General features: G+C 49.0%; 3 protein-coding genes across 5 annotated transcripts; 2 read left to right on the top strand and 1 right to left on the bottom strand.

Moving 5' to 3' along the window:
- Positions 1-1,300: 1,300 nt before the first annotated feature.
- On the bottom strand, positions 1,301-5,478 carry S100a1 (S100 calcium binding protein A1). The gene is made up of 3 exons (XM_041655466.1): positions 5,327-5,478; positions 3,094-3,247; positions 1,301-1,623 (listed from the first exon to the last, which is right to left on the bottom strand). Exons 2-3 carry the CDS (start codon positions 3,232-3,234, stop codon positions 1,480-1,482), a joined length of 285 nt encoding a protein of 94 aa, XP_041511400.1. The 5' UTR covers positions 3,235-3,247; positions 5,327-5,478; the 3' UTR covers positions 1,301-1,479.
- Positions 1,632-14,382, top strand: S100a13 (S100 calcium binding protein A13). Of its 2 annotated transcripts, none has more exons than XM_041655465.1 (3): positions 1,632-1,775; positions 6,969-7,161; positions 14,124-14,382. In XM_041655465.1, the coding sequence occupies exons 2-3, from the start codon at positions 7,009-7,011 to the stop codon at positions 14,265-14,267; spliced, it is 297 nt and encodes a 98-aa protein (XP_041511399.1). In that variant the 5' UTR covers positions 1,632-1,775; positions 6,969-7,008; the 3' UTR covers positions 14,268-14,382. The 2 variants fall into 2 exon arrangements, with proteins under 2 accessions (XP_041511399.1, XP_041511398.1); XM_041655464.1 differs by lacking the exon at positions 1,632-1,775 and adding an exon at positions 6,002-6,138.
- Positions 14,383-16,827: 2,445 nt separating this feature from the next.
- Positions 16,828-18,883, top strand: S100a14 (S100 calcium binding protein A14). 2 transcript variants are annotated; one of them, XM_041656251.1, is made up of 4 exons: positions 16,828-16,918; positions 17,213-17,344; positions 17,764-17,910; positions 18,122-18,883. In XM_041656251.1, exons 2-4 carry the CDS (start codon positions 17,315-17,317, stop codon positions 18,257-18,259), a joined length of 315 nt encoding a protein of 104 aa, XP_041512185.1. In that variant the 5' UTR covers positions 16,828-16,918; positions 17,213-17,314; the 3' UTR covers positions 18,260-18,883. The 2 variants fall into 2 exon arrangements, with proteins under 2 accessions (XP_041512185.1, XP_041512186.1); XM_041656252.1 differs by having other exon boundaries at positions 16,886-16,918; positions 17,228-17,344.
- The last annotated feature ends 2,477 nt before the right edge of the window (positions 18,884-21,360 follow it).

A 21,360-nucleotide genomic window follows, 5' to 3' on the forward strand; every position in this document is an offset into this window, starting at 1 on the left:
GCAATGTTTGTATTGTTATCCCCAATCCCTAAACTCTAAAAGGTAACTCTAAAGTCTTTATTAAAACCTCAGAGCCTGGGTGATTTGCTCTGGCCCTCTACTCATCCCTATTTGTGGTGTGTGGTTTTGGTTCTTTGAAACAGGGTTTGTCCATGCTATCTTTGAACTCACAAAGATCTGCCTGCCTCAGGTTCCCAAGTGCTGGGATTAAAGGGTGTGCCACCATGCCAGGCAATATGTTTTGTTTTTATTGTTGCTTTTTTGTTTTTGTTTTTAGAGACAGTGTGTAGCCTTGGCGCTCCTGAAACTAGCTATGTAGATCAGGCTGACATCGAACTGAACTCAAAGATCCTCCTGCCTCTGCCTTCCTAGGGCTAGGATTATTGGCGTGGACAACCAGCTCTTCCGTGTCCTTTTATATGGGCTGCCATTAGAAGCTGTGGCTAGTTTTCAGGTGGGTCTTCTCATCTTGAATTATCCAATAAAGCATATCATCTGTCACAGGTGTGCCTAGCCCTGTTTTAGTTTTATTCCAGAAGTATTTAGTTTTAGTTGATTCCAGAAGTAGTCAGGTTGACAACTAGGATTAGCCCATTATACAGGATGTTTTACTGTGGAGCCCTGGCTGGCCTTGAACTCTCAGAGATCCTCTTGCTTCTGCCTCAGAGGGCTGGGATTAAAGGTGTACTTCACCATGCCCTAATTCAAGCCACCCCACCCCCCAATCCACGAACCCATTGAGCTAAATCCCCCTCACTCAGTCCCTGTGTTCAGAACTGTAAATGGCTGTAAAGGCTGACTTTGATGTATTTTCCTTTTTCCTTTCTTTCTTTGTTTTGTTTTGTTTGCCTCCACCACTGTCCCAGGGTTTCTCTGTGTATCCCTGGCTGTCCTGAAGCTCATTCTATAGACCAAGTTGGCCTAGAATTTACAGAGCTCTGCCTACCTCTGCCTCCTGAGTGCTAGGATTAAAAGTGTGCCACCACTGCCCTGAATTTTCTTCAGTTTTTTGATGGCTTGTGTGTTTTTGTTTTTGGAGCTAGGCTCTGGCTATGTAGTACGGGCTGGCTTGAAACTCAGAATCTTTCTGCCTCATCCTCCAAGTGCTGGGATTGCCAGTTACTTATATAATTTCTTGAGAAGCCATTGGCACGTCAATTTCAGCTAAAAGTTTGGACCCCTACATTTTTGGGTCTTGAGTGTTCCTTAAATAAGATAAACTCTCCAAGATAAGGAGTTGGGAGTGAGCCCTCATACTTGACACATATTCAGACCAGAGGAGACAGACATTGACAGCTGGTAAGGGAAACCTATTTATTAAAGTGAGCGGCAGACCTGGACCACTACTCTTGTGCCCTTGGTGAGAGACTGGGTAAGGATAGAGACATGGGGAGGGACAGGTGGGGTGAGGAGAAATGGGCTAAAGGGGGAAGCCTGACAAGGTGGAGAGGAAGGGCACTGCCCGCTGGGGCCATGTGCTCAACTGTTCTCCCAGAAGAAGTTGTTACAAGCCACTGTGAGAGCAGCTACCAGCACGACATACTCCTGGAAGTCCACCTCCCCGTCTCCGTTTTCATCCAGTTCCTTCATTACCTTGTCCACAGCATCTGCATCCTTCTGGACCTGTGGAAGGAGAAGATGGAAATTTATACCACTAAGTTAGAGCCTGCACAGTGGTTGAGAGGCAGAAATGAGCAAGTGAGACTACTATGTATGGGAGTCTTCTGCAGCACTACAGACTGGTGCGCTCCTCTTGCCTGCAGAAACTAGCAGAGGTAATATTAACACCAGTTGCCTTACATGATGGTCTACAATGTGACAAGTGCTACCCTAGACCTTACAGAGTTTTAACAAAAGATACACAAAATAATTTAGGGCTCGGTGGCAGATGGCTTTAATCCCAGCTCAGTGGGGAAAGAAACAGGTGATCTATTGAAGTTCAGGGCCAGTTGGGGCTACACAGTGAGTCCCTGTCCCAAAACAAAACAAAAGAACCAAAACCTCTGATTTTTGCCACTTGACCCAAGCTGGCTGGCACCTGAGGTCTTCCTGGGTCTGCCTTGTTAGTGTCAGTATTGCAGATATGTGCCACCAAGCCTGGCTTTAACAGTAATGCAAATAATGTGGAGACATTTTCACTGCTTCCATTATAGAGAAGAAACAAATTGACAGCCGGGGTATAAACAAAAGTTATACAGCAACAAAATAGCAGGGCCGCAGCTTCATGAAGCCTAGAAGTCTGTCTCTACTTCTCTGCATCCTCCAATCAAAGGAAGCTACTGAGCCTACTTCCCACCCTTCCTCCCATGCTTCTTTTCCCATGGACACCTCCTACGAAGTCTTAATGTACCTACAGTCTTCCCGTGGAAACCTGTACCTCACGTGCCACCTCAGTAGAGAAGCCATGCGCTTCAGAGAACTAACCTCCACGGTTCTGAGCTTCTTCTTCTTCTTTAAAGGAACTTATTCTTTTTTTTTTAAAGTATTTATTATGTATACAATATTCTGTCTGTGTGTATGCTTGAAGGCCAGAAAGGGGCACCAGACCTCATTACAGATGGTTGTGAGCCACCATGTGGTTGCTGAGAATTGAACTCAGGACCTTTGGAAGAGCAGGCAATGCTTTTAACCACTGAGCCACCTCTCCAGCCCCAGTTCTATGGTTCTGTATTTCTTTCAGTTCATGGTTTTACTTTTTCTGTTTTATTTTTTATTATTATTTTTTTTTCGAGACAGGGTTCCTCTGTGTAGCCTTGGCTGTCCTAGAATTTACTCTGTAAACCAGACTGGCTTCAGACTCACAGAGATCCTCCTGCCTCTGCCTCTTGAGTGCTGGGATTAAAGGCGCGCTCCACCACGGCTTGGCCATGACTCCATGTGGGTAGTGTTCTGGATAAATCTGCAGTGCCTAGTATTGACAGGTGGTCAGTAAACTAGGGTGTTTTGACTTTACCAGGGAGGAGTGAAGGGAGCCTGGAAAAACCTAGTAAAGAATGGAAGAGGAAGCTGGTTGGGCTGAGCTTGGCGAGAGGCAGGGATATAGCAGGGTCACCCATCCCTTCCTCCACCCTGTACCTCAACCCTCTTGCTCACATCCAGAAAGCCGGAGAGTTCAGTTTGTAGCAGGTCTTTCAACTCCTTCTTGCTCAGCTTGTATTTGTCCCCCTCCTTGCCCGAATGGGCATGGAACACGTTGATGAGGGTCTCCATGGCAGTCTCCAGCTCAGAGCCCATTTCAGCAGCACACCTACCCAACCCCACAATGACGGAAGTGAATTGTAAACCAGGTTTGGGATATCTGGGGTCTGGGTAAGGGGGATCCTCAGGCTTGACCCTGGTTTCACAGCTCACATAGCTACAGGATGGGTCCCTTCTCCCTTGTACTTTTTCATTGAGATTTGGCAATGTGGGAGAGACCTAGCACACGTAAATCAGCCTAGCTCTGGTCTCTCCAGAGGGAGTCAGGGATGGGCATGGAGATGGAGCAATAGAAAGTGACGGTCTTGAGCATGCAACAGACTTCTGCAGTAGCTGGCTCCTGGCTGCCTGGGCAGAGACCGGGTGGGGTGGGGTGGGGCAGGCATGGGTGGACACAGGACCGGGCAGCCTTCTAGCTCTATTTTTACCTTCCAGGCCTGTCATAGGCAAGCTTTACTGTTATTGTAAGTGAGCTGAGGTTGCTGCCCATCCCAGGAAGAAATCTGCTATCTTTGGTGAGCTGATTCAGGGGTGTGGGGTTGTGGCAGTCAAGGTGGGAGATTCAAGAGTTGTTGGCACTGTTTGCCAGCTTCCTGTCAGCAGTCTGCCTCTTCCTTTTTAGGCACCGATGATTAAACCCAGGTCAATTGGTTATGTCTCCATCTTTTTGTACTTGGGATTTGTTTATTTATTTATAGCAGGGTTATATCCTATAGCCTAGGCTATCCTGGAACTAGCTCTGGCTGGCCCTCAACTTGTGGGCAGTCCTGTCTCCATGTGCTGGGATTACTGGTGTGAGCTGCCATGCCTGGCTTCCTTCTCTCCTCAGTATGTCATTTTGTCTTCTCTGGGGCATGCTTCCCATGCCTCGTGTTCTGCTTATCTCCTCTGCAAAACCACCCCTTTCCGTCAGGTAGGCAGAAGGAAGGGAGAGGGAAATGTCTGAGGTTTTTCTTTGGAGACAGCTTCTAAGGAGGGAGCTAACCTGAAGGCGGTGTCTCTGGTGCTGTCCGTGCCTGCCTCAGGCCGGCTCTCTTTCTGTGGCTACAGTGGGAGCAGGATAGGGCTAGTTTGTGTGGAGATAAAGGACAGGGCACAGGACGTCATTTGAGCTCCAGGGGCTGGGCGAGAGCAGGAGAATAGAGCAGGAGAATGGACCGCTAAGCTAGGGGCCTCAGTCCCTTGGCTCTGGGAGGGTCATGCTTCCCACAGCCTCGGGGGTAGCTCAGATGTCTCAGATCAGGTGTCCTCATCCTTCCTCACCACTGTGTAGACTGGACAATAGGTCCCGATTAGATGACATCCCAGCTCTTCAATGGAGCCCTTGTTACTGTCACCTGAATCCAGTCACAAGAAGCAGTTGTCACAGAGACGGGGAGATAGAACCCAAGCCTGGCTGATGAAAGGGATAAGGGGGTGCTCAAGGGAGGAATTTGGGTGGCTCAGTTACCATCCTCATCTGTGGGGGGAATCTGAAGGTTTGCCTGGGGCCCTCCAGCAGATTGGAATTTTATGAAGGGAGGACCTAGGGGTGGAAATAAAGAGGAAAAAATGTGGGGAGAGAGAAGTGGGGTTCAAGGTTGAAAATATAGGAATAAGGAGGAGGTTTTGTGAAGGCAGAGATGGGACAGGGCACAGTGCCACAGACCCCCTTTTCATGATGTCCCATGGCCTATGCCCTGCTGCTCCCAGACTTCCCTGGGATCCTGTTCTTGACAAGGCTGGTTAGGGATGCCAGAGACTGAGGCTGGCCAGGGGGCAGGAACAGCCTTTCTTATTCTTACCCTAAAGGAGCAGGGCTGCCTCTCCTCCCTCTCCACATCTAGACTGTGGTGTCTGGCAAGAAGCACAGGGTCCTGTATAGGAAGGTCTGGTGGCCTGGGAGTTGGGTGGCGTCTTCATTCACAAGCTCTTAGTCCTCTGACCTTCACTCACCTCCTCTCCCCGCTTTCCAAACCTTATCTCTCCTAGATCCCAAACGCCCTTTCCCTTGACTCCCTCAGACCCTTGCCAGACCCTCGTGGCACCGTTGTATCCTTTTCTAGGACTCTTGGGGGTCTTTCTGAGGCCCCCTTTTCTCCAGACTGGCTAAGCCAGGGACATATCCTAGTCAGGGTAGGGTACTCACGGTTGACTGGGCCTGAGGTGGCAGCAAGTTCTCAACAGACAGGCAGGCTGCAAATGTGGCACCTGGAGCGGTGAGGGGAAACCTGTCTTTTGCTGTCTTTCCCTGCCGACCCTCCTCCCCGCCGGCTCCACCCCTTCACAAACGACACCGTCAAGGGCCAGGGGCCAGGAGTGGACAGAGGCGCCCTCTGTCTCCCGGGCGGCAACTGGCTGCCCTATGTTTTTCTTGGTTGCACCCCCTCCCCGAGCCCAGCAGGAAGGAGGTGGAAGAGAAGCCCTGGGGAGTGTGCAGTGGTGCGGGCTGAGCAGGGAAAGGGGAAAATTCTGCCCAGGGTTGCTTAGTCTATGCGCCTCCGTGAGGGACTTCTGTCTCGGAGCTCAGCGAAGAATTTCAGTTGGGATTTCATTATGGGGACCTCAGCCTGGGGCTTTCCGAGTGTCTTTGGACTGTAGGGTCTTTTGCAGGGTCTCTGGTTTCTGAGACCGGGCTTTCCAGTACTGAATTCCCCAACTGTTTTTATTTTAATTATTCTAAACAACAACAGTAGCAGCCCTTCTGACAAGATTCCTGATTAGCCACCGTAATGGGGTGTGATGGGACCCTCTGATCCCTCCTCATCAGGCTGTGTCCTGGTCGCGTGGCGCAGTGTTGGGATGGCTAGTGACAGCAGGGGCGGTCCCCTCTTTTCCGAATCAGCGGAGGCGGAAACTTGACACTTCGGACTTGGGAGTGGCTCTCTTCTTCCCTAGTGCTTAAAAACTTCAGCCTCGAGGCTCCAGCTCAGCTCGCCGCATCCCACCTCCTTTCCCCGGGTGAGTTACTCTGCCTGACTCTGCAGAGAGCCTGGAGGAGACCTTCTTTTCTTTATCAGTTTTCAGGTTCCTCCTTCCAAGTGAATTCATTCGGGCAGAGATTCAGGAAGTGACTTTCGGAAAGCAGGCAAAGGTCCTTGCAGGAGTCTGTGGGTGGGTGAACAGAAATGAGGGGCATCAGCAGACGAATTTCTTCCCTTCCTGGAGCCCCAGGGACACTGGGTGTCCATGCCAAATAGTTTGTGAGCTATGGGTCTGAGGAGTTTGAAGAGTCCCTTTCTGGACCTTGTCAACCATGGGCAGGAGTGGGGAAGGCCGGTGGGGTCTGGGGCTGAGCACCCTCTGACCGCCTTAGACAAGGTGGGTGTGGAGCAGAGAAGATGGGTCTGGCCCGATTGAACCAGACCTGACCTCAGCTGGGCCTTTGCCAACCCTAGGCTGCTCTACTAGGAACAGCAGCTAGTCTGTGGGAGGGTGGAGACTCAACAAAAATAAGCATTGGAGACAAACAGCTTCCTGACCCTAAGACAGGGAATGACAACAAGAAAGGGCCATTAGAGCAGAGACCCTATACCTGGTGTTACCACACTCAGAAGACTCCAAAGAAAAACCTCCAAAGAGAGAGAGACCACTACAGAGGTGTCCCTAAGACAGACACTTGAGAAGGACACACAGACGGGAGAGTCAGAGAAAAATAACTTCTGGAAGTGAATGCAAACTAAATACCGCTGCCTGTTCTGGACCCTTCATCTTTCCACGCTGACCCGCCCAGGCAGTCACCTCACCCGTTCTTGGATCCCTAACTCTCTTGGTCTCTTTCTTCCCATCAGGTTGGTTTGTGAGGACATCAGCTCCTGCTTTGCAGTACTGATGGCAGCAGAGCCACTGAGTGAACTGGAGGCGGCCATCGAGACTGTGGTCACCACTTTCTTCACCTTTGCAGGGCGGGAAGGACGGAAAGGCAGCCTGAGCCTCAATGAGTTTAAGGAACTGGTCACCCAGCAGTTGCCTCATTTGCTAAAGGTTGGTAGAGGTCTCTGGGACTGAGCTTTCTGTGTATGCCAGGTGATGACCCTGAATAGATAGGGTGACGGAAAAGATTGTGAGTGCTGTGTGTGTAGGTGGTTCTGTGCTTCCCTGCCGTGTGTGCGCGCGTGTGCATGTGTGTGCCCGTGTGTGTGCACGCACGTATGTGAACTCCATGAGCAAAGATGCTATGATGTATAAATGGGAATGTGTTCTTGTTGGGGTCTGTCCTCCTGTTGGACAATGCCCTTGAGTGCTTGAGTCTGCCTGTGTCTCTCTAGTCTCATTTTCTCAACACATTGCTGAACCCAGAGGTGGATTCCCAGAGATTTACAGTAAGAACTAGAAGAAGGCTTAAAAAAAAAATCAAACTGCACCCAGACATGGTGCCGCCTGCCTGTGTGTCTGTAAGCCCAGCACTCAGGAGGCTGAAACCAGGTTAGGGAGACCCGTTCTCAACAAACAAGACATAACGTCATAGGGAGCTATGCTCTCAGTGTACCCGGGTCTATGAGGAGCTTCTTTGATTACTTCAGCTGCCTATGAGGGTTTCCTCAGTTAGGCTCATTCTACAGAAGTGACTGGGGCTTCTGATTTGTCGATTCTGAGTTTGTTTGCTATTCTAGTCTGTTAACAGTTTATTTTAATCCTTTATGAAAATCCACAGGCACATAAAAGTATATGGAGATAGCTGTGGTCCCAGTACTCGGGAGACGGAAGCAGGCAGAATCTTTGACTTTGTGGTGAGCCTGGTCTACAGAGCAAGTTCCAGGACAGCCAGGGCTACACAGAGAAACCCTGTCTTAAAACACAACAACGAAAAAGAGTATGTGAATATGGAGTTTTTTGTTTTTGTTTTTTTGGGTTTTTTTGTTTTTTTGAGACAGGGTCTGAAAACCTGGAACTTGCTATGTAGTCTGGGCTGGCCTAGCCTGCCTCAGCTTCTCCAGGTCTGGGATTGTGATTATACTGCCATGCCGAGCTTTTGAACTCTTTTCTTTTTCTTTTTTTTCCTTTTTTTTTTTTTTTTTTGGTTTTTCGAGACAGGGTTTCTCTGTGGTTTTGGAGCCTGTCCTGGAACTAGCTCTTGTAGACCAGGCTGGTCTCAAACTCACAGAGATCCTCCTGCCTCTGCCTCCCAAGTGCTGGGATTAAAGGCGTGCGCCACCACCGCCCGGCTGAACTCTTTTCTTAAAGATGGTTTCATGTAGTAGCTAAGGGTGGCCTCAACTCTTGATTCTCCCGCCTCTACTTCACAAGTGCCGAGATTACAGGTGTGTGCCACCAGTCCCAACATGAATATGGATTCATATTTTTTCCATTTTTATTTTACATGTATGGGTGTTTTGCCTGCAGTTATATCTGTGTGCAACATTTGTGTGCTTGGTGCCTATAGAAACCAGCAGAGGGTATCATCAGGTCATCTGAAACTGGAGTCACAGGTGGTTATGAACTGCCATGTAGGTGCTGGGAACTGAAACAGAGACCTGCTGGGCACACATTGTTAATCCCAGCCCTCAGAAGCAGGCAGACTCTGTATTCCAGTCCAGTCTAGGCCATAGCACAAGTTACAGGACAGCCAGGGCTACACGGGGAAACCGGAACCAAAACAAAGCAAAATCAGTTCATTACATTTCTCTCTTCTAAAGATCTGCGGTGCACCGCAGCGTTCCACTCAACAGTCCTTACTCCAGCAGCCATTTCAGTATTCGATTCAAACGTCTGTGTGGCATGAGCCAGAAAACGTGCCGACCCTCCAGCTCCTGGGGCTTTCAAAACCTCCTCCGCCTCCGTTTGTCTGATCACCCTCTGTTATTCCACTTCTTGCTTTTGTGTTCATTCTTAAACAGATTTTGTATGCACATGTAGTGCACCTATCCTGGTGCCTGCAGGGTCAGAAATGGGCGACAGATCCCCGGGGACTGGGATTACAGTGAATGCTAGGGTTAAAGGAATATACCACCATTTGAAGCCACATATTTTGTTTTTTTTTTCTTTTTATTATTTACTTACTTATTTCGTTTTTTTGAGACAGGGTTTCTTTGTATAGCCCTGGCTGTCCTAGAGTTCACTTTGTAGACCAGGCTGGCCTCAAACTCACAGAGATCCGCCTGCCTCTGCCTCCCGAGTGCTGGGATCAAAGTCATGCACTACTCCCCAGCCTCTTCCTCTCCTCCTCTTCTTCTTCTGGTTAATTTGTGTGTGTGTGTGTTTTTAAAGATTTATTATTCTTTTAATTTTATGTATAGGATTGCCTATATGTATGTATGTGCAACATGTGTGTGCCTGGTGCCCAAGGAGGCCAGAGGAGGGCTTTGGACCCCTGGAACTGGAGTTACAGATGCCTGTAAACTGCCACACAGGTGCTGGGAACAAAAACCCATGTTCTTTACAAGGGCAGCAAGTGCTCTTAACTGGTGAGCCATCTCTCCAGCTCTCCTTTTTGTGTTTTTGGGACAGGGTTAAAAAAAAATTGTCTAGTTCAAGGTAACCTTGAAGTCCTTTGAAGCTCTCTTGTTTTGGCCTGGGCAGTGTCAGTAGGATCCATTCGTGAGTGTCTTGACTTCATCAGGACCTGCAGTCTCTTGACTGCTCTATTTTCATTTCCTCCCATCCACTCAGCTCCTCGTGGCTCTTCTCGATTGGTTCATGTTCTATAATAACATGACATCATTCCAATCATGCTTGTGAGCCCCTTGATCCTGTCCCTATTTTGTCAGTCAGGACCCCCACAGGCCTCCATTTCTGCCTCAATCCTCCCCCGTGTCTGCACTTGGAGAGCTGACTCTACCTACCTAGGGGAGCACACACAGCCAGGTCGGCTTGTTTCGCCGGAGTTGTAACTCCAAACTCCAAAGTGCCCTTGGCCATAATGAGCAATTCTGCATCCCCTGTGGATGGTCAGGCCAGAACTTTTCCTTCCTCGGAGTCCAGTTCCTCTTTCCACATTCTCGCTGCCACCAAGAAATCGACTCGCTTTGAAAATAAACAATCAAGAAGGTTTTATGTGCTTCGCCCATCCCCAGATCTTCTACTGGGTCAGCATATACTGTGCCTTCCTTGCTGTGCTCACAAATGAGCTGTCCATGAGGCTAAGGTCAGCTCTCTGCTGGTGTCCTGGATCCCATCCCCCCTCTTACCTACTTAGAACGCTCGTTCCTGCAGCGATTCCTTTCTCCCCTGCACTGTCAGTTTCCTTCCTCTGGGTCATCTGTATTAGTACAGTGTGCTGGAATTCATGACAGAACCAGCTAAGAACTCCATTACTTGGCCCTTTCTCCTCTTTTTACCTTCCAACTCAAAATGCTTTTATATGTTAAGAGCCAGCATCCTCTTAGATCCATAACAGACTCAACACCAAGCACTGGCGGTGAAATCTTCTTGGTAGTTTTAACATTTTTGAGGAAAGTGTGCTTAGTCTGCCCACCATAGCCCGTCATAGAGCCATTTTCCTGGGGCACACGGAGAATCCTTGCTTTTCTGTACTGTGTCACTTTGTGGGGCGTAGTGAGTCTTTTTCTGTCCTGCCAGCCAGCTCCCAAATGATTACATGGAGTCTTATTAATTATAAAAACTTGGCCATTAGCTTAGGCTGGTCCCACTAGCTCTTTTTCTTCTTTCTTCTTCTTCTTTTAAAGATTTATTTATTTATTATGTATACAGTGTTCTGTCTGTCTGTATGCTTGCTGGCCAGAAGAGGGCACCTGATCTCATTACAGATGGCTATGAGCCACCATGTGGTTGCTGGGAATTGAACTCAGGACCTCTGGAAAAGCAATCAGCGCTCTTAACCTCTGAGCCACCTCTCCAGCCCCCCAACTAGCTCTTATAACTTAAATTAACTCATTTATTTTAATGAACCTTTTGACACTACCTCTCTTCCATCTTTCACTCTCTCTGTTTGGCTTCCCTATGGCCAATTCTGGTCAGCTAGTCACTGGCTCCACCCCCTATTCCAAGGTATAACTTTTTTTTTTTTTTTTTTTTGGTTTTTCGAGACCGGGTTTCTCTGTGGCTTTGGAGCCTGTCCTGGAACTAGCTCTGTAGACCAGGCTGGTCTCGAACTCACAGAGATCCGCCTGCCTCTGCCTCCCGAGTGCTGGGATTAAAGGCATGCGCCACCATCGCCCGGCTCCAAGGTATAACTTTATTAAGCAATCTGGGGGGTGTCAGAGGGCGATCAAGACTGGGTTCATGCTTGCCATATTTCTTGTGAAAGTCAGACAGGTCTTAGAAACTTCAAGATGTTCTTGGGAGTGCCATCAGCACAGAAAGCTTCTGCTTCTGTATTTTTAATACTTACTGCCTTTATTTGATGTGTGTGGGTGCTTTGCCAGCATGCATGTCTGTGCCCCGTGTGTACAGTCTTGGTGGGGGCTGGAAGAGGGCATCAGATCCCCTGGAACTAGAGTTATAGACTGTTGTTAGCATCATATGGGTGCTAGGTACTGAACTCTGACCCTTAGAAAGAGCAGCCAGTGCTCTTAACCACTGAGACATCTCTCCAGCCCTCTGGTCTTATAACTAAAAGCTATTAAAATTATTTTTGAAACATGGGCTTAATATGTAGCCCAGGCTCGCCTCAAACTTGCTATGTAGCTATGAACGATCTTGAATTTCTGATTTTCCTGCTTCCACCTTCCAAATGCTAAAATTACAAGCCACTATGCCAAGTTTACCTATTAGTAATAGTTTTTGTGTGTATGGCACTAGAGATTGAAAGCCAGGTCCTCTTGCATGTTAGGTAAATTCCCAAGAACTGAGATGTCTCTTTAGCTCCCTCCCCTTTTGTTTTGGAAACACACACTCATTAAATAGCCCTTGAGCTGAGGATCCTGCAGCCTCATCTCCAGGCAGCTGTGGTTACTGTCTAGCACCAACAGGCCTGCATCATTTGCATCATTTCTATTTTTTTTTTTTTTTTGTGGTGGGGGCAGGTGCAGACAGGGGAGAAAGACACAGAGCAGTAGCTAAAAATGGAGCCCTGATTTAGAAAATCTGGGTTTGTGCTGGATCTTTGGCTTAATGGTTAAGAGCACTGACTTCCCATCCAGAGGACCAGGTTTCTGTTCCACTGCCAGCATGGTGGCTCATCACTGTTCACTCTCCAGTTCTGGGGGTCCACACCCTCTTTCAACCTCAGCAGGCTCCAGGCACACACATGGTACAAAGCATGCATACATTTAAGATAAAATAAAAAAGAAAAAGCAACCTGGACTCAAATACAGTTTCTAGCTGTTCATCTGTGCTTGGTGCCAGTACCTGGCCTCTCTGGGGTTTAGGTTTCTTTCTTTCTTTCTTTTCTTTTTCTTTCTTTTTTTTTTTTTTTTTTTGGTTTTTCGAGACAGGGTTTCTCTGTGGCTTTGGAGCCTGTCCTGGAACTAGCTCTTGTAGACCAGGCTGGTCTCGAACTCACAGAGATCCGCCTGCCTCTGCCTCCCGAGTGCTGGGATTAAAGGCGTGCGCCACCATCGCCCGGCCTCTTTCTTTCTTTCTTTCTTTCTTTCTTCTTGGTTTTTTGAGACAGGGTTTACTCTGTAGCTTTGGAACCTGTCCTAGAACTAGCTCTTGAAGACCAGGCTGGCTTCGAACTCACAGAGATCTGCGTACCTCTGCCTCTCGAGTGTTGGGATTAAAAGTATAATGTTGAACAAGGCAGACAAGGTCCTTGTGCCACAGAAGCTGTCATTCTAGTGGATCACGAGGATCAAATGAAATAAAAGATAGTATAATATCACAATGCCTGTAGTCCAGGACCTAAGGGATGGCCCTGCCACCTTCCCTTCCACTGGTAGTAGAAGCGCTGTGCAATGAATGAGTGAGCTTACGACTCTGCTAAAAAACAAAGCAAATCAAAACACTCCCAAAACTAAACAAAACTAAAGGCCTCTATGAATTTGCTACGTGTCATCTAGAGATTTGTTTGGCAGATCTTTGTCAAGATGTTGACCCAAATGTTGAGCATGGGCGCTGGAGAGATGCTCTTGCAAAGGACCTAGATTCAGTTCCCAGCACCCAAATAGTAGCTCAAATCCATCTGTAACTTCTCTTCAGATAGCATCCTTGGGTGGTTTGAAAGAAAATGGCCCCCAAAGGGAGTGGCACTTTTTGGCTTTGTTGGAGGAAATATGTCACTGTGGAGGCGGGCTTTGAGGGTTCATATATGCTCAAGCCATGCCCAGTGAGACTGTCTGCTTCCTGTTGCCTTCTGATCAAGATGTAGCCAGTACCATGTTTGCCTGCATGACACCATGCTCCTTGCCATGATGATAATAGACTGAACCTCTGAACTGTAAGCTGCCACCTCAATTAAATGTTTTCCTTTATAAGAGTTACCGTGGTCATGGTGTCTCTTCATGGTAATTGAAACCCTAAGACAATTCTTTTCTGACCTCTGTGGGCACCAGGCATATATGTGGTATACATGCATGCATATCACATGTTGGCAAAATGCTCACACATACAAAATAAAATGAATGAATCTAGCTCCCCAAAACCTCAGTCTTGAGAATCAAGCTCTATGTGAGACATCTTTCCATTAGACATCCGTGAGTTATTCAGTAGTGACATTTATGGTTGTAATTGTTTATCTGGCAACAAATCCTTTTATCATGAAGTCAGGCTTACAGAAGACATTGCTCTTATAGCCCTGAGATGTTTTGTCAAGAGCACCCTAGTAAACCAGATAACCCAGCATTTTTGCTATTCCTCTGACCTGGCAGGTGATGACAAAATTGAGGAGATATTAGGATGATGCAGATGAGCAGGAGTGGATTGTGGAGGACGAGGGTAGTTTATGATCAGCCGCACTGTCTGCCTGTGTCCCTCGCTATGGGACCTCCGGCAGTGCAGTCCTGGGTCCGTAGCCTCACCCTTCGTGCCGGTGTTGGTGCTGTTTGAGGGAAGCGCCTGATGGTACTTCTCTCTTCCTGCTAGTTTCTAACCCTTTTACATCTTAGGACGTGGGCTCTCTGGATGAGAAGATGAAGAGCTTGGATGTGAACCAGGACTCGGAGCTAAAGTTCAATGAGTACTGGAGACTGATTGGGGAACTGGCAAAGGAAATCAGGAAGGAGAAAGCCCTGGAGATCCGGAAGAAATAAAGCCTGCTTGTCAGAAGAAGTAAAGCCTGCTTGTTGGGATGGGGGCCCAGCAGGGCCTGCTGGGCAGGGCCGGGCAGAACGTCACTCCCCCTAATAAAGCTTCCTTCTTGAAACACAGATGCATGTTCTTATACTCTACCCAGATTCCTTTTCTGGACACCAGGAAGTGGGAAAGCTCTGTCTTTACCTGAGGTGAAAACATGAAAATCAAAGACGCTTTGAAGGCAAGGAATGAGATTCATCCTCTCATATCCCACAGCATCTAGCATCCTGCCGACTGTGTGATGGTTTTCACCCCTTTGGGGTTAAGGACAGAACTTAGGTCCTTGAGCATGTGTGGCGTAGGCCTTGTATTAAGTAGGTGCTCAATAAATACAGAGAGCTGGGCGGTGGTGGCACACGTCTTTAATACCAGCACTTGGGAGGCAGAGGCAGGCGGATCTCTGTGAGTTCGAGACCAGCCTGGTCTACAAGAGCTAGTTCCAGGACAGGCTCCAAAACCACAGAGAAACCCTGTCTCGAAAAACCAAAACGAAACAAAAACAAACAAACAAAAAAAAACAACAGAGATTTGAGGCAGGCAGCTCCTAGGGCTCAGCTCCATGGCTTCAGCTCCCAGTTTTCCCCATATAATTCCTGGAGTTTGTTCTTTGGTTGATAATGATAATACGAATACCTGCTAAACCTTTTACCCATATTACCCTCGTTAACTCTCATGGCGGTTAAGGTTAATCAATTCAATTAACTTTTGAGTGTTGAGGATTAACTTAAGATCTTGCACATGTTAGGCCATTGGGAGGAGTCATACCCCCAGCCCTCTTTTAGCTTTTTCCTTTCTTCTTGTGTTGTTATTGTTTTAATATTTATTTTCATTTTCTGTGCACTGGTGATTTGCACACATGTGTGTCTGTGTGAGGCTGTCAGATCTTGGAGTTACAGATAGTTGTGAGCTGCCGTGTGGTGCTCTGAAAGACAAGCAGTCGGTGCTCCTGACTGCTGAGCCACCTCTCCAGCCCCCTTGTCACTGTTTTGAGATAGAGTCTCACTGTCTTCAGCAATCTTCCTTCCTCAGCCTCACAGGCACTGGGGTCGATAGCAGGTGTGTTACCTCTCCTGGCTTTGAGGAAACATTTTTAGGGAGGTTAAGGTAACAAAGCTAGAGCTGGCCTGGAGAAATGCTACTCAAATATGACAGGGAGAGAGAGCACTTAGGGACACAGTTGTCCCCACCCTGCTTTCTGACTTGAGGGGCAAGTGGTTTGTACAACTCACCGCTAGAGAGGGTAGGGGTGTGGCAATGGTGTATGCCTCTTGGGTTGCCACTGCTGTTCCTGTGGGTGTCCACTTGGGGCAGCTAGTTAGCCAGAGGAAGATCAGCAGAGACAAATTAGTCATCATGTACCAGGAAAGAGGCCCCAGAGGGACCTCCGAAGGCATCCCCGGGCTCTCCGAGGGGATGTTGGCAGAGAATTTGAGAGATTTCCAGACTCCTCAGTGGGAACCCAGGCTGAGGACTCTGAGAAGCTCTCTGATGGCGAGACCCTTGTAGAGTCTCCAGAGAAGCCCTCAGAGGAGCTCTCTAAATGCCACTGTTGTGGAAGGGTCCCCGACTGAGACCTCCAACAGGTGACACAGAAGAGAGGCTGGATATGTGCTCTGAAGTCAGCCTTAGAAGGGAATTTTGACTCTAGGCCCATGCATTCCTTCTATTGACCCCCAGTCTTTTCACCATGGTCTGTCCTTCCCCATGACTATAGGTCCTAGGTCCTGGGCAGGTGAGGAGGGTAGTTGGGTTGGTCATAGTCCCATGAAGAACAGTTTAGACTCACCTGGGGGTTCCTGGGTAGTAGATTGGAGGGCTGGTGTTGACATGCTATTCAGGGAAGGGGGGGTAGAATTTTTGAGGGCGGGAGGAGGTAGTAGCCCAACCAGTTTGGAGAGGTTGTTACTTGCCAGGGAACGCCTTTGAGCCTTGCACATGTGTACCCTGGGCTGCTGCAAGGCGCTGGCAGGACATCAGGTGAAGGCTCAGAGCACTTGGTTCCCAGTCCCAGAGTGCACTGCTCTGGCCTTCCTTTCAGCCCTTTCATCTGTATGCTGTCAGGACTGGCTTGGCTCTGGGTTTCAGCAGGCCCAGCGTTCCTAGCCAAATTAGCTCTGGTTGGGAGGGAGAGGAGAGAAGAGTCAAAGCACAGAGACCCTGGGATCTCTTTCAGGCTCCTCATCAGCAAACCCACCCTGAGCAACCCTTCCTTCTCCTCTCCCTGGAGACTCCCCCTTCTTCCCTGCCTCCTGGCTGCTAGGTTCCCTCCCTCCCAGGTGTGATTCCTTCTGCACCCCTTGTCTTCATTCTCTTCTCTCCTCTCCCCGTGACCCTGCAAGGCGGTCTTGTGCCAGGGGTATCCCATACCCAGCCCTCCATGACTTCCTCTTCGCTGTCTGGGTGGTGACTGAGTCTAGAACTCTAGAGGGAGGGTGGGGCACACAAAGCTGGCTCCCAGCCCAGGAGGCTGCAATAGTTGGGGTGGCTGAGGGATAAGGCCCTGGCCCTGGCCCTGGCCCTGCCCCTGCCTGCCCCTCCCTTCCCCCAGGTATAAGAGCTGAGCTCAGGTGAGCTGGCTCCTCCATCCTGTCTCTGCAGCTGCCAGCAGGTAAGAAAGCCCAGCTCCTTCAACCTAGATGGGCTGTCTCTCCTCAGGGAGTACTCCATGTCTCTCTAGCCCAAGTTTCTCAGGGTTGGCTGGAGGAGGTGGGAAGAATGAGGCCCAGGGGGGTTCCCTCTGAGTGGCTTGGCCTGGGGGCTGTGCCCTTAGCTGCTGGAGTTTGGACAGGGACCGGATCTGTGGGGTGTAGACTCCAATGGCTTAGGTGAATGTATATGTTGGGTGAAGCCAAAAACGGGCATGAGAAAGAGAATGATGAGCTCTCTCTCTCCCCTCACTCAGTCCTCCCTGCTCTAGGCAGATCATGAGCCATCAGCTCCTGTGGGGCAGGCTATAGGACAGACGACAAAAATAACTCACCGGAGGACCAGTGTACCAGACACCATGGGACAGTGTCGGTCAGCCAACGCTGAGGTGGGCCCATTCATCTGGCTGGTCTTTTTGTTCCTATGCTCTTCTCTTCTTCTTATGGGGATTCATGCCCCCCATGACTTCTGCTTCTTTTCTAGGCCTTGCCCTGGAGATACTCCCAGAAAGCCCCAAATCTCCTCCCTAGGGTTCCACAGGGTGATGCAAATGGAGTTCTTTTGGAAATAGGATGTCTAGGCACATGCTGGGGCCTGCCCTGCCTAGGATTTGGGGTGGTGAGGCTTACCTAATCTGTGGCTTAGGGCAGAGGTCACTGTGGCCTGGGGGCTGGGTAGGTAAAGAAGGAGTGGGGGCAGGATTCTGGACTCAAGAGCTTTCTATCCTGGTGATTTTCCAAGACTCCTGAGAAGGGTTCTGCAGGGTGGGTGGGTCCTCCTGACACGGCCTGTGTCTCCTATCTTCAGGATGCCCAAGAATTCAGTGATGTAGAGAGGGCCATTGAGACTCTCATCAAGAACTTCCATCAGTACTCGGTGGAGGGAGGAAAGGAGACGCTGACCCCTACTGAACTCCGAGACCTGGTTACCCAGCAGCTGCCTCACCTCATGCCGGTACTGAGGGAGTGAACCCCACCCCACCCAGACCCTTGACTTCCCAAGCTGGTGCTCCAAGACCCCACCCACCTGGCCCTGGTTACCCCCTGCCTTTCTCTTTGCCAATGCCCCGGTAGGCTCTGGTCCTCCTATTCGCCCTAGGCCAGGGTGGGGCAGGAAGATTTGGAGCGGCTGTCTTGCTGAGTTGTGGTGTCTTTCCTGTTCTCAGAGCAACTGTGGGCTAGAAGAGAAAATTGCCAACCTGGGCAACTGTAATGACTCGAAACTGGAGTTTGGAAGCTTCTGGGAGCTGATTGGAGAAGCAGCCAAGAGTGTGAAGATGGAGAGCCCTGTTGCTCGGAGCTGAGAGCTTCTGCTTGGAACTTGTTGGGGGTTTTGGGGGTATTGGAGGTAGGGGATTTTAGAGGTCCTGGGCATGGAAATAAAACTTCTCTCTACCCTTACTCCCCTCCCCCCCTCCCACCAGCCTGCACCTCTCATTGCTGTGAGGTTCAGGCTCAGGACAACCTTCCCCTGGGCTCCGTGCCCTCTTCTAGGGTGCTCTGAGGAGCTCCTGGGTCAAAAGTCCTCATCCCAGGGGAGCTCAGGGGGTGGGCTGGGGCTGGAAAGGTACGCAGGGATCCTGGTGGGGGAAGGGCCAAGCCCTTAGTAGTAGGGGAAGGGCAGAATGGACTATGGGAAGTGATCTGAAGAGTGGGCGGGGAAGACGGCCGGGCATCTGAGAGCCGACCCCTTCCAGTGTTGTCCAGTGAAGCTGTAGCTGTCTGCCTTGTGCCGACCTTGCTGCTTCCAGCTCTGCCCCATCCTTCTCCCAGTAGGATCAGGGGCAAACAGGAGCAGAGCAGCAAAAGGGGCGAAGGAGGGCATGGCTTCAGGACTTAGGGGTGAGAGGACTAGCTAGGTGCTTGGGCATTTGTGGATGATAGTTATTTTATAATATTTGATTAATAAAAATATTGGAAAAAGTAAACTATGTTGTCTTGACTGTTTGTTCCTCTCCTCTGCCCAGTATTCAGGGTCCAGGGATAAGGGGGTCTTTGGGGCAAATGGCGGGGTCATTGGTGGGTAGGAGGTATGAGGATGGAGTGGTTGGCTGTGGGAGAGATTAGGGGTTCGCTTCCCTCCGTAGACTTGGGTTGAGGGTGGTCCCAGGCCTAAAACTAGAGAAGTATTGCTCTCAGAGACAGGCTCCTCCTTGCTTGGGCTGGTCCTCTGCTAGGAGATGAAAGCTGTGTTCGTACCTGGGGGAAGGGAGGAACCACGTGTCCTGGGGCACAGCTGACTAATGTCAAGGGAAATAGGCACTGAGAAACAGGTTGAGTGACTGGAGTTTGGTTCGTAATTTACGGCTTTGAACTCTGGGCATTCTCCTGCAGTGGGTTTCCTCATGGGGGTGTGAATGGTCCTCTCATAGGAGGAGGATGTGACCCCTCAAGGAAGTACCTACCAGAAAGCCTGACACAGTGGAAGCTGAATAAAAATGAGGACATTGGTGTGGCTGGGGAGAGGTTTTTATGGTAGATGTGAGGGAGAGAACAGCCAGAGGCATCTGGAAGAGTCCAGACTGAACATGGCCAGCAGACTAGACCGGGCCATGACAGGAGAGAAGGAGGGAGAGGAGAGAGAGGCAAGAAATGGGACTAGGAAAGGCCCGATGACCAAGAGGACAAAGAAAAACCAAGAGAGCATGTGGTAAAAATGGCTGGTTATATAGGGATCAAGCTAGGTGAAGGGAAACAACGCTCAGGGGTTGGAGAGGTTTGGGGTAGGGAACCCTGGTGGTGGGTGAGGCATGGGTCAGTTTGACCTTAGGGCCTCCGCTAGGAGTAGCGGTTCTCTCCGTCACAGGAAGCTCTTTCCATTAAACATTTTAAATGGCATATTCAGCAGATCTTTGAGGAGTTTGAGAACCATCAACTATTAAGTATACCTGAGTTAAGAAAACTTTACTTGTTTTTAGTTACTTGCTTTGGGCTTAACCTTGAAAAACATACAGGAGGCTAAATAAAGCTTGTCCCTGTAAAAGAATTACATTTGTACTTAATGTAGCTTATAAGAATAATTTTGAGGGCTGGAGAGATGGCTCAGAGGTTAAGAGCACTGACTCTTAACTCCAAAGGTCCTGAGTTCAATTCCCAGCAACCACATGGTGTCTCACAGCCATCTATAATGAGATCTGGTATGCTCTTCTGGCTTGCAGGCATACATGGAAGGAAGGTTGTATACATAATAAATAAATAAATCAAAAAAAAAGAATAATTTTGAGTACATTAAAGAATTTGTAGCCAGGCAATGGTGGCACATGCCTTTAATCCCAGCACTCAGGAGGCAGAGGCAGTTGGATCTCTGTGAGTTCGAGGCCAGTCTGGTCTACAAACTCTGTCTCCAAAAACCAGAAAAAAAAGGTGGCTGACCGTTAACTTACATGTCTTAACTATCTAACAAGTTACAAGTTAGTAGTTTGAGTCTTCAAAATTGGAGCTTAAGATTCTTTAGCATCAAATAAACTTTAAACCATAAATAAAGTCCACAAAGAGACTGGGGACTTTACAAAACCATAAACACAATTGACAGAGGGACTGGGATCCTTATTTTCTTAATCCTTTTTTGTTTATTTCTTGCTTGTTTTTGTTTTTTGAGGCTGGAGTTCTCTGTGTAACTCTGACCGGAACTCGCTCCATAGACAAATCTGCCCTTGAACTCACAAAGATCTGCCACCTGCCTGCTTCTGCCTCCCAGGGCTGGGTTTAAAAGTGTGCTACGCAGAAATCTGAGTGTGAGGAAGAAGAGAGAAAGGGTCCTCTAAGGCCTGGGTGGGTGTAAGGAAGCCAGAGACCCAGGGCATAGGAAGCAGTGGCCCTTCCAGGAGGGAGCTGAGCGACAGAAGGGATGAGGGTCACAGACAGGAACTCTGCCTGAGGGAGGATTCCAATATCTAGAGGCCCAGGAGGGAAAGGAAACCCTGGGACAGCAGCTCCTAGGGAGAGGTGAGGAAATTCCAGGAAGGAGTTGAGAACAAAGGGAGCAGGACAGAAGCAAGGTGACCAGGATTTCAGCCTGGAGCATCCCTAAGGGACTGAGAGTCTTATCAGAGAGCAATGACCCAAATCACATTTTCCGCGTGAGCATGATGAAGTTTTCTGGTACACCAATGTGGCTTTTGTAGTAATAACAGACAAATTATGATGCCGCTTACTCAGTAGAGGAGGAGGAGAGAGCGTGGTCAGAGCAGGGAGAGAAGAAAACAGCCCCGGAGGTGGACTGGGAGGGGCTTCTGGGAGAGGGGAAGGTTTGGATAGAGCAGTGGTTGCCAGCTTGCCAGTGCTGCCACCCTTTAACAGTTCCTTATGTTGTGCTGACCCCTCAGTCATAAAATTATTTTCATTGCTACTTCATAACTGTAATTTTGCTATTATTATGAATCATAATGTAAAAGTCTGTTTTCTT

The sequence above is a fragment of the Microtus oregoni genome, unplaced genomic scaffold (genome assembly GCF_018167655.1).
Source record: "Microtus oregoni isolate MIOR12 unplaced genomic scaffold, Mior012 000007F_ref0000211, whole genome shotgun sequence".
NCBI classification, from domain to species: Eukaryota; Metazoa; Chordata; class Mammalia; order Rodentia; family Cricetidae; genus Microtus; species Microtus oregoni.